We start from the raw sequence: 13062 nt of genomic DNA on the forward strand, positions 1-13062 counted from the left end.
TGAAAAACGAGAAGAGAGTTTTTTTTTAAATTTTTATATTATAATTCTCAATCCCCAATTACGAAAACGTAAATTAGTGGGTTAACCCAATGCTTACGGGCCGCACAAAATTGTGTTTTTGCTAATTACTTTTCAAATGCAAATTAACACGTTAATTACAAAATTAATTAAAAGGGTCCGTAAGCATTGTGTTATTAAGAGGCAAAATGAATTAAAACTACTAAGTAGTAGATAGAAACTAATTAAAATTCCTCGTAGACTTTCTGTATAAAATTGTAACGAACGTCTATTTATTTCGTTCTACCCATGCGCCCAATTGTCCTGGTGCCCAGTTGTCCCATTCCCTCCTCTACGTCTTAACAAATAAAAAACATAAACATTTCCTATGCTGAGATCCTGTATTATCTCTAAGCTGTTCAGGGCACACGTATGGGAATTTGATTACCGCACATAGCACAATCGCCTTCTTACATAAAAGTGAATTTTGACATGTTATTTTTACATAAGAAGTTTGATGGTTTTAGTATAGATTAGGTATTTACATTAATCATAGTTTTTTCTACACTCTCTGTTTCGTACGTAATAATATTCAAACATTTATATGTACGAAACTATTTAGTTTTTTTTGTTAATTAGATCACTGACAAAATATATTGCAATTTAACTGAACCACCCGAGCCCGATGGCATAGGTAAGGCAAAATAATTATTAAAGGTTTTATCAGATCTCACAGTCGTGCTTACGTTAGGCTTCAAGGTCGGTCACTAACTATGTGTCGCAAGTTATCATCCATACAATCATAAATTATGTACATATCATAATATAGTAGAATATTAAATTTACAAGAAAAAAACACGCACCAATAATAATTGTCACAGCACGAAAAAACCATAAAGTTGTGATTATATTGAGATGCACGTCGCGTACTATCACGTGACGTCACAGTAAGCTGCCGCTACGGGAAAAAAGTGTTATGTCGGTTTTTTTGGGGTTAAAAATGTTATCAGACTGATGTTCCCAACCCGTAGCACATTTTGTACCTTTAAACGAACATTGTCAGTTGGCATAATCTGCCAACATCACCAGAGCAACAACGAGGCCACCTCACGTTGTACCGCACTGCATCGACACCTGCATGACTTAATGAACGTTTTTTTATCATTTTCTACATGCCTATACTATGTTGTTTGTTTTTAGCGGTTAGCACTGTGTATTTTCTATAATGTTGGATATAATATCGTCATTTTAACGTACGCGCACGTATAAACTGTTAAAATTAATTTTAATTAGCATGAATAATGAAGAATAATTCAAAATACTAATACATTAGAGTTGGCACTCTCCATCATTGAATTTATAGTGATCGGTGAAAATATTCTGCGGAATGACGAAACTAAATTTGTCGCCGTGACAGCATAACAGTACCTACGCGACGTGCATCTCAATATAATCACAACTTAACAAACAATGATTAGTATAGATTATTTTTCACAATTATTTTCACTTACCTCACCGAAGATAGCTCCAACTTTTTGCGGCATTTTTACGAACTTTTAGAAATGCACCCGAAAATATTCGTCTATACTTTTTTCGTATGCTCGAAAAATATACAAATTATGTATGTACTTTAACTGTGTTTTAGGGTCAGAAATGATAGGACGAAGGCTACCTATTTGGGCGGCAAGTAGTAAAGCACTAATAAGCATCAAACAGCTGCGTGTCGAGATTTTTAAAAATGTATTTTTTAATATAAGTAATTTCGTAATAACAGCACTAATTTTTCTGGTTTTTCTCGTGCTACTCAATCTTGTCTTCCTTCGGCGCCTTTCGTGTGGCCATGAATAACAATTTAAACTCGTAACGTTAACTTAGGTACTGTACGAAATGAATTTCACGCAAATCAAAATACAATACTTAGTAGTTTTCCAATATTAAAAAGTACATAACAATTCGCACTAATAAGCTGTTATTAGGTATTGCAATACCGGTATTTCAAAACCGGTATCCCAGTATTTTTGGATACCGAAATACCGGTTTTAAAAATCAGTCGATACCGATATTTTCGACGTTAAAGTGGAAACAAAATATATTAATTATCACAAAAGGGTTAACAGGACTACGCGACCTACGATGGCCTCGCTGCTTATGCGTTGGCATATAGCGTCGTGGTCCCAGGTTCGAATCCGGGGTCTGGCAAGTACACAATATTGTTTTTCAATTTGTGTACGAGTCAGAGTATGAGCATAATAGGTTGAGCAAGTGGCTGACATCCATTTCTCGTAAAAACAAAATGTGTTAATACAAACCTCCACTCTGTGGAGGTCCATAATATGATCTTATTAAGATCGGACATGGTCGAAAAATATAAAAAAAATCTTTTTGTCTTCCGTTGCCCTTCGACGTCCTTGGTGACCAGTAAATGACACGTGCAGATTTTTGAAATACATTTGCATTATGCACCTACTTCCCTAATTTTAAATTTATCCAAATATTTTCGCGGGTTTTAGCAGTTGACTGATGTACTCGTATTTCTAGATGTATCTGAATTCGCGGTTAAATACTGTTGATGAAATATTCAATTATTATAGTATTGGTATTTTCATTCGGTATTGCAATCTCTAGCTGTCATATTAACATATTTTTTTAGCGAGAAAAGATTTGGGCAGGTTTTAATTAAATTTTAAAAACTTACCGGCGCCATCTTCAATTATTTCTATGATTAATTGAATTACAACAAATTGGTATGTCTGACAAAGTTTAGTGTGCACTATTTATGTCGGATCTCCACAGCCTAAGTCCACCCTTCGCCACTGCAGTTCATAGCCCAGTTTCTTAAAATTAATATAATAAATGCATTATTGAATTCTGTTCTGACAGGCGCCACATTTTAAGAAACACATTAAACATACTTGATCAATACTATCGAATAATAATTATTAACATAGTTATTTTATATAAATTATGGATAGATACAGACAATTGTCAAAATTTAAATTTAAAATTTGATCAAATTTACTTTAAAATAGGCACTTAAAAATCTTTCCACAAATGCCTGATTAAAACCCGTTTCATAATGTTTTTTTTATTTTCATAAGATTTAATCACTCATTAGCTTTTGTATAATTCTGCCATTCTCATTGTATTAACTCTTGCTTCAGGGCTGGTATTGTTAGTGATCAGTTGTCTGATTATACTGCATTCCGGATAGATAAATCATTAAAAAATATCGCCGTCGATCCACTGATGAATAAAGGCCTCTCATAGCTCCATTATTTTCATTCCTTAATCATTCGCTGGCTACATGCATCCGTCGAATTTTATAGTCCATAATAAATCAGTCCACAATAAAAGTTGAAGTCCATAATAAATCTGACATCCCGCACCACACCCGGTCTAAATCCGGCGTATCGCGAGACTATACGTTTGATGTGAAGGATCGCTGGTAAATGAACTATAAATCTGACATTCCGCACCACACCCGGTCTAAATCCGGCGTATCACGGGACTATACTTCTGATGTGAAGGATCGCTGGTAAATGAACTATAATATACAATTAGTGCGCGGCAGAAATAAACGACCCACTTCTTAAAATATCTATTGTAAAACCCAGTGCCGTGGACCATGCGTTGCTTAGGAGCGGCACATTTTAAAGGGCGGCAAATGAAGGAACGACAACGAATATTACAACTTTTGAGAGCAGTAGCGGTTTTCCATGAAGCAGACAATATAGTGCGCAACATCTTAGTTTAAAAATGATGGAAGCATTAAAAATCCTTGTAGAATACTCTTATTATATTATTCCTATGTTGTATTGTAATACCCAATGGCGGTTTATTTAAAATCACGAGGGGCCTCCTAACTTGTCAGCGGCTCAGACCTCCACGTTCCTAAAAACAATGCGGTTTGAAAATATGTTTCGCGGAAATGATTCAATCCTCAGTGGATGATTACTAATAAAATAGGTCGGTAAAATAATAATGAAAATGAAAGGGGATGATTCTAAGTCTGCATAAGGGCGGGAATTTGCCTAGAAACGTAAAACACACATTGATAGAATAATATGAAAATATGAAAAAATACGTATTCTGTCATAATGAGATATCGACCTTTATTTAATTCAAGGCTATACCTCAGTTGAGGCATGGTCTAAAAAGATCGTGGCTAGGCGATGCGCGGATTGTGCAAATGACGCGTGCCGAGCGAAATATAATTTGTCATATAAATCCAATATGCGTCCATTTAATGTTCTATTAGTAACAATAATAATGTATTCATTGACATGTTTTCTTTTTCAAGTAAATGGGTAACGTTTTTTAGTCATCTTTACACGATTTAAGAATATATTCCTCCAACGCCATCACAAAACAAATTGACGTGCTTACACCTCGACTGTCGGTCTCCGATTGGCGACGAATGGAAAATTTCGTCCCACCTACTGTTGAAAATTATTTGCCGTTTCACTTATGTATGCTCTTAATGCCCCTTGTGTACCATTGCATAATTGAATTTGAACAGGTCGACGTTCACTCTCCAATTGCCAGCGAGTCCGAAATTTCGTCGCACCTATAGTTGAAAATTATTTGCCGTTTCACCGAAGTACCGTCTTAATAGAATATTTTAAATTGGTATATGTAATAGTTAAAAAATGCGACTATTAAAAGTGCAATGCAGATAGAAGCTGTATTAGAGAATTCCACTTCGCTGAATTGTCCGTTTCGACCGCTGTTTCTTGATTCCGGTTAAGAAATCTTTTTTTTTTTTTTTTTTAAATAACTATTCTTTTTTATTATTTTGTTGACAATGCCGTCTCAGATGATTATAATGGTATAATATTGAATTGAATACATTGATCATAATAATATTATCATTATCTTGCAATGGTTACCTTCGCATAATATGATTTTTGTTCTAAAATGACATGCAATCTAGGTACATGACATTTATGACAATGATGTGTCCAGACATCCAGGACATTGGTTTCTGTTATGTTCTCTTCCATTCTCCATCTCTTTCCTTCCCTCTATATCGGTTGAGCAAATGGGAAATTGATAGATCAATAGTTATTACAACGTTTTTATTAGCTCGTATTCTTGTTTGTCCAGTACAAATCTTGCAATCGATTTTTAACCAACTTCCCGACTAGCTAGACATTTGAAACTTTTAGAGTACATCAGAACACGATGCCAATGTATTCTTTTAATACTTTTAGCCATGTTTAATAAGTAGAATTGAATTCATTTTCAGTTAATTCTGTTTTGTATGAAAAGTTATTTCGGAAGAAATCCGTAATCCAATCCACTATTATTGGTTGCTAAGGGGGTGGTCCTAGCAACTAAATTATTAATATATACGTGCGTTACTATGGAAATCAAAATGACATTTCAGTATTCTATATTTGTTTGTTTATTTGTTTGTTGCAAAATAGCAAAAAAATGATTTGTTGACAATTGCCTTATTTGTCCTAAATTTTTAATACATAGAATTGTCAAGTTTATATGATTAACAGAAAATTTAAAAACGTGGTATATAAAAAGTTCTCTTTATCTAGTAATTATTTTCATTCAAATTGCTTCTATAATCGCTATATTAAGAATTACACGTGTAAGGCGTAAAACCAACTTAACGCAGCGAGTGGGGGGGCACTCGCGCAAAATTTCACAAGTGGCGCGTAAATCATCGAAAATACAACGTAATCAAATACGCCAGAGCACACTGGATTTGACGACGCATTGTGCCCGCCCGCCCCATGATTCACCGTTGCTTGGCTTCTCAGCGGGACGAATTAACGAAAATACAACGTAGCCCATTCTTTGAACACGGCAAGCAAAATCACGCTCAAGGCCTTAGTGGACAGCGTTCGGCGGGGCGTGACTCAAACGTATAACCGTGTGTGACAATGTATTACATTTGAGTTGCGCACGCCGCTCACGCCCCACCGTACGCTGTCCACTCAGGCCTTAACACTTAATGTGAGAGTGCGTTGAAATGGGCGCTGCTGTGAATTTACTCGGTAGTTTTTTCCACCTGCCAGAGCCCCTACCCTTCTCTCTTCGATGTACGTGCTAAACGTCGACGCGCACTATGCGATGTTTAAGTTAAATTATCTCGAAAAGTCAATCGACGACACCATTTTTAATACATATTCATTTGAAAACTGTCCATGAGGAATCTGTTTATGAATTTATACACAGCAGTAGGAATAGGTGCAGAATATATTTTTTCTGCGACACCAATTCATACTAAAACAATTTGTGGAATCTACAAAAAGATTATGTCTCATTCTAGTTGTAGTCTAGTATTTTGTTTTCTTTTAAATAACAACTTGTCTCCTTATTCCAGGTGTCGGCAAGACCACCCGAATGATGGGAAACGCCGTGACGCCGACCGTTGACCTGAAAATGAACGGAGACGAGTACACCTTCTCGTCATCCTCCACTTTCAAAAACACTGTCATCACCTTCAAGCTGGGCCAGGAGTTCGACGAGGAGACGGCTGATGGACGCAAGGTAATATTGTTGTCCAAAATGTTGCTAGAATTATTCGCATGATAATTTGGGTTCTACGACAAAGTTGGGTGAAGATAAAAACTCTATAAAATGAATTTAACAAAATAAAAATTTATTTGACGCAGAATTTATTTTAAAATTATACTTACTATCTAATACTAAAGTTGTCAATTTTTTTTTTATCATATTTAATTTATTCTATCTGCTTTTCAAATTGGAGGGGGAGGTTAGATTAATAAATAGAATTCAGATAGGCTATACCCCACCTATACGCTACGTTTTGAAGCAGGATTTTAAATGTGTGAGTGTCTTACGAAAATGAAACACACATTATAGACGTGCAATAGTGTGATGCAACCTTCAAATAGACCAATATTGAATGAGCGTCAGTGCATAAAGCGAGAGCAGTTGTCAGAACGAAGGACAAGCTTTGAATGACGTATTCTTGACACGTGGTTAAGTTTATCCCATATTCTTCCACATTCGAGATCGGTTGCCTGTTACTCCACACCCATTAGGGATTTCAGTACCCATTAATTCAGTGTTCCTTGGTATTACCATTTATAAAATTGAGTGTGTGGCGAGCATACTTGACAGAAGTGAAACCTTTTGTTTACTTCTCCTATACGACATCCTATCGTCCATTTTTAGGAGTTTCATATACTTATGAAGTGTATTTGTATGTTTTATTTTGTGATACTATTTCAATCGTTGTGTGACTGATTTCGCCGTAACTGAAAATTAGTGATCGATCTGATAAAGCCAAAGATTTCCAGTATGCAGACCACGATTATCCAGATTATTGATAATCCAGTTTGCACTATAACCTGCAACTAGCCTGGGGGCCCGGGCTCAGGTAGGGCCCGGCGTAGCGAATCGACCAGATAAGTGATTTAAACACACATCATAAATTTGCTCTAATAATAATAAAAGTCGCCTGCGGCGCTATTTATCTTTAAATTTATGTGGTTGTACTTTACAATTTTTAATTGTAAGTATACCGATACTCGACAACTCCATAATTCAAATAAATGAATTCAAATATACAAAAAACACTAAATATAGGTGCACATTAATTTTACCGCGTACACCATTTGGAAAATGCTACTGTAGAGCGTCACACTGCCTTTATCTTTAGAGATAGGTAGGGGGCCCGTCAAAGATCCTAGCCTAGGGGCCCGCTTCAGGATGTGGGGGCCATGACTATGATTATCAGATTTTTATATTATTATAAGAACAATGTATGATTTTTAAATAAATCAAAAAAAATGAAATTTAAAAAAAAGCAATGAAATGAGATTATTCCTGAAGTAAAAAGGGTTTTTTATTGACTTATTCATTCATATCATTATCTGGAGTAGGCAGTGGCAATGGGTGGAGGTAGGCTGTTAAGATTCGACATAAATAGTGCATACTATACTTTGTCAGCAAAACCTATTTGTGTTCATTGAACTAAAACTGCAATGTGTAGATAGTATTTGTTAGTTTTAAAAATTCAATTAAACCCTGCCTATACCAATCCATAAAGTTTTGGTATATTTTTGGGCGATACGGCAAAATTGTGTTTTTCGTTGGATTAAGAATACATATTATTTATTATATTGTTGTTACATTTTTTTTAAATTCATTAAGCCCAAAACCAAACTATAATAGATAAAAAATATTATTCTATCTATAAAGCATCCAAAGTTATGTATAATTTAATTGCATAATTTTACATGTTTAATTGATATTTTTTGACTATTATCTATTATCGCTTGATTTTCGCAGGGTTTAATTGAATTTTAAAAACTAACCAACACCATATGTAAATTGTAGTCTTATTTCAATGAAAACAAAGATTAATGTGTACTATTTATGACGGATCTTAACAGCCTACTTCCACCCTTTTCCACTGTCTCGTACATCAATAGTAATACTTTAAATTGTGTGATTTCAGGTTAAGTCCGTGTGCACAGTGGATGGCAACAAACTGACCCAAATCCAGACAGGTGGAGACAAGACAACTACCATCATCCGAGAATTCACCGCTGATGAGATGAAAGCGGTGAGAAATTTATATTATTATAAATAGACTGCGTATGGTTCGTTGTTTTGTTCTCTCAATTCTTTTCTATGATATGGACACTAAACCAGAAGATAGGCTATAGAGATATGACTGTTCTATACAGGCATTCTCAAAATTCTTTGGACTGACCGGATAATAAATTGTGATGTTCTCAATCGAATGGGAAAGGACCGAGAAGTTCTGCATAGTATCAAAACCATAAAACTACATAACTATTTCAGCCAACTCGTTATTCAAGAAAAGATCAACGGTAAGCGTAGCAGAGGATCACATTTCTTGGCTTATGAACCTCCGTGATTTGTATGAGTGCAGTTCCATCGAACTGTACCGGGTAGCAGATAATAAATAAAGATCGCCCTGATGGTGGCCGACCTCCATTAGAAGATGGCACGATCTTTTTGTTGGCTTTTTAGACTAATTTTTCCATCTGTCACTGCTCTAAATGGGTATGAAGTGCTGACCTCAAACCAGTCTCTGAGATTCTATAGCCAAGACCTTCTTCTTCTATCAGGGCCTCGTTTACTGGAGATCTTTCCTTGAATAATAACACGCAGAAGTTAATAAATGAATGAATCAATACGTCGTATTTAAAAACATTAAGGGCCCAGATCACAGATAATAAATAGAATTCCGATAGGCAATATTCAATACACTAGATTTTAATGCAGGGTTTTGAATGTGTGTATGTCCTACGAAAATGAAACACGCATTATGCACGTGCAATAGTGTGTGTAATACACCAATATTAAATGAGCGTCAATGCATAAGCCGAGAATAGTTGTCAGTATTCGACGTATGACGTATTCTTGACACGAAATCGGTTACCTCCTACTCCTTACCCGTTAGGTATTTCAGTTCACATTATTTCTGAGTTTCCTGGTCTCCCCAGTGGCGCGTTTTATATAACACAAATGATGCAATAAATTCGTCATTAAAAATCGAGTTTCGTTAAATTGTGACCACACCGAAATGAATTATTGTAATAATCATTTTTTCTTTTCTTTTCCAGGTGATGACAGTTGATGACATTGTTTGCACCAGAATCTACAAGGCTGTATAAAAGCCTTAACTATTTCACACTGTCATTAAATTTATTGTAATATTAATATTAAACAGCATATAAAATCTCATTAAAATACCAACAACCTGACAGCTATAACTAGTCAAAACGCAAACGGAAACATGGCAACATTATTATTACAACTTTAAACAATGATACGTACTAAGAGAATCATATGTGTAAGTCATATACGCAAGCAATATCTTATAATCGTACTCAGAAGCTCAATACAAATTGATATTTCTTTTTAAAGATTTAGTTAGCTCAAAATAAACTAAATACTATACAAGACGCAAAAAGTGTAGATTGGATCTTGGTATTTCCTCATTATTCATTTTGAGTAAAATAATATTGTAAGTAGGGGTAATAAAACATTGTATTCATTGAATAAATTGATAATATTCTGCTGAAATGAAACAAATATATTATATATACCATTATTAAGTGACGATATCTACTATAAAACGACTGAAAAGCTATATGGGTTTAGCAATTTTTATAATATTGTGTTTTCTTACAATATTAGTTAACTAAATCATCAAATCTCAATGTATTCCAGAACAATCTCAATTGATCTTACTATATTATTGATATTATTACTATATAATAAATATTATATAAAACCAATGTGTTTTTCTAGAGAAAAGTGATGAAATATGTGTACAACAAATGAGTCTCCATATTGTTAAAAGTATTTTGCAAAGTACATTTTTTTAGTTATAATAATGTATGTGTTTTTTACGCTTGCTCTAATGGTATATTATAAACAAAGTTATATGTATGCTACCAATGTTCCTTAAAATTTAATAAAAAAAAACTTTGATATCTTTTATAAAAATTTCATTGGTTGTTTCATTTAATAATATTATGTACGTTCAAAAGAAAATTTCGAATACTGGATTTGGATATTCACCATGTTGTTTTGCAGCGGCAAGGGGTGATAAGCTATTAAGATCCGACATAAATAGTGCACACTAAAATTTGTCAGTCATACGTATATGTTTCCGTTGAATTAAACTAGTGTTCTCTGTGCGTAAACCGAGCCATAATAAATAATAGTCAAAAAATAATCGTTGATCTATAAAATATCTAAAATTATTTCATTAAATCTAGACTTTTTATAGATACAAGAATATTTTTTATCGTTCATGGTTTATTGAATTTTAACAATCCGACGAACACCATCTGTAATATGTATTCTTAATTCAATGGAAAATAAAAAGTATGAATTACAAAGTTTAGTGTGCATTATTTATGTCAAATCTTAACAACCTACGCCCACCTCTCGCCACTGGTGTTTTACCTGTGTAGTCCAATGCGTAAGGCACCGGCTTCTCATCCGGGCAGTACCGTGTTCAAATCCTGAGACACAAAACATTTATGTGATTTTGTCGAAGCCTTGCATGGTGTTTATGTGATTGTTTCACTTGTATTAAGTATTACTACCTCGAGAAAGTACCTGAATCGTTTATTTATGCTTGATATATATACCTATGTCCAGAATTTTGTCAAGGATTGTGCTAAATTTTGACAATAAATCGATGTCTGAGGATTTTACGAGGTCTGGATTTCAAATTTCTCTTATGCACGCCTACATGACTTACAGCAGTGTTTCACAACAATTTTACACCTGCGAAACGGTGAAAATAGGAGAACTATTTCGCAAACCTCTAGCACAAAATAAAAATATTTATTTGATAGTATTTTTGTGTATGTATCAGTTTTTAAATCTAGTATTATAATTAATGGATAATAAGTCTGTGAATACAAAGAAATAAATACGATTTAATTTCTATTAGATGCTGATGCATCATTGCTAGAATAGTTGATAATGTTAACTATGGCTTCAGTGTTGTTTCGGAGAGACAAAGCGCTGCATTCACATTCATTCTGTTTCTCTATTATTTTGTATTATTATTTAGTAGTATTCTTACATGGCCGAAAAAGTCAGTAAATACCTTAGGTGATATCCAAATCTGAGGCAATGTTTGTATTTTATATCTGAACAGGAGAGTGGCATTAAAAGAATAATATTTGTATATTATAAACTTTTTTGAATGACTATTTTCTTGGAATTTTTGGTAATAGATGCATTTTAAAATGGGCGACAATACTATTTGCAGACTGGCAGAAATATTCTAAGGACCGGCGGTTAGGAAACACTGACCTACAGATACACTAAGGTATTTTGAGAGTTTCCCACAAGGTAATTGAGCATAGCATCTGAGATTTCTTTTTGGCAACATCAGAGATTCCTAAAGGTTTGAAGGATCGAAAAAATATAAGAATTAATATTTCATATTTTTATATCACACTATAGTGGTAAATTTTACGTTGAACATGCGCAGATGCAATTTTTGTAGTGCGCAGAAATTAAGCTGAGGTAATGAAATTATTATTACGGTTGCTATTGTTGACTGTGCTTACAACAAGCCAATCATGTTGCTTACTAATCAGCAACATCTTCTTGGCTACGTGTTAAAACTATGAACTAGCATGCTCCGCCCATTTTTAACCGCACTTCCATTATAAACTAACAAGCTCCTCCCATTTAGTAGATAACAGCGCCTAGAAGTGTAGCCAAGAAGATGTTGCAGAAGAGTACTCGGCGACACTTCGACTTTATATCATGGTAAAACTATCAAACTCCATGCTTATGGGTATGTTTATAAATAATAATATATTATACAAAAAATATTGGTAAGTCTCTTGGTTAATAATTCATGACACATAAATCTACTTGGCCCCTTGGAGTATGAGAAACATCTCAATTTTTAGCGATTATGTTTGGTATTGGCCATAATATAATGAATTATGTTAAGTGACTTCAAAAAATTCAATACGTATTTCATAAAAACACTTTCTTATTCAGGTATATCAGTGGAATGTAAATTTACTTATATTTGGGGTAGGTATCCTCAGTAGAGTAATATTAGATATATTTCTTTGACACTAAGGGCCAGTAGTGTAAAATTAAAACATTATATCGCACCGTGAGTGTAAAACCACTGCATCTGCAAATTTTTCAATTTCGAGATTAAATGCAAATGATAATGTAAAAGTGAAGTAACTGAAAGAACATGCAATATAATGTAGATATAAACCAAATATTATGGTTTTTTTTAGAAACTCTATTTGTCCTAACAAAACGAAGACTTCAAACCTTAATATATCCAAAATATGTCTTTTGCAGATGCCTTGGTTTTACACTCACGGTGCGATATATTCGCTGCTTCGATATGAAAGCAATAGGATGAGTTTGGAGCTTATTGAATAATAATTACAACATAAAAAGAACTTTTATATACAACGATTTTAAATTTTCTGTTGAATTATGCTCAAACTTGTCTTGATATGAAGTAAATAAAAAAACAAACAAATATAGAATACTGAAATTTCATTTTGATTTCCATAGTAAAGGACGAAT

General features: G+C 34.0%; 3 protein-coding genes across 3 annotated transcripts in view; 2 read left to right on the plus strand and 1 right to left on the minus strand.

Annotated features, from left to right (window-relative positions):
• LOC147069352 (neo-calmodulin-like) overlaps nt 1-1697 on the minus strand; it is a 103535-nt gene extending 101838 nt beyond the window's left edge. The window contains exon 1 of the mRNA XM_085950235.1: nt 1509-1697. Coding sequence (XP_085806361.1) covers nt 1509-1541 — 33 coding nt within the window. The 5' untranslated portion in view covers nt 1542-1697. The remainder of the gene's footprint in view (nt 1-1508) is intronic.
• LOC147069353 (sodium/calcium exchanger regulatory protein 1-like) overlaps nt 1-10478 on the plus strand; it is a 39580-nt gene extending 29102 nt beyond the window's left edge. The window contains exons 2-4 of the mRNA XM_085950238.1: nt 6341-6507; nt 8447-8554; nt 9585-10478. Coding sequence (XP_085806364.1) covers nt 6341-6507; nt 8447-8554; nt 9585-9635 — 326 coding nt within the window. The 3' untranslated portion in view covers nt 9636-10478. The remainder of the gene's footprint in view (nt 1-6340; nt 6508-8446; nt 8555-9584) is intronic.
• wkd (TBC1 domain family member whacked) overlaps nt 1-13062 on the plus strand; it is a 422625-nt gene that overhangs the window by 226146 nt on the left and 183417 nt on the right. The window lies entirely within an intron of this gene.

This window comes from Rhyacophila brunnea, unplaced genomic scaffold, assembly GCF_057557595.1.
Source record: "Rhyacophila brunnea isolate RB1 unplaced genomic scaffold, BYU_Rbru_1.0 scaffold_23, whole genome shotgun sequence".
In the NCBI taxonomy this organism is placed as follows: domain Eukaryota; kingdom Metazoa; phylum Arthropoda; class Insecta; order Trichoptera; family Rhyacophilidae; genus Rhyacophila; species Rhyacophila brunnea.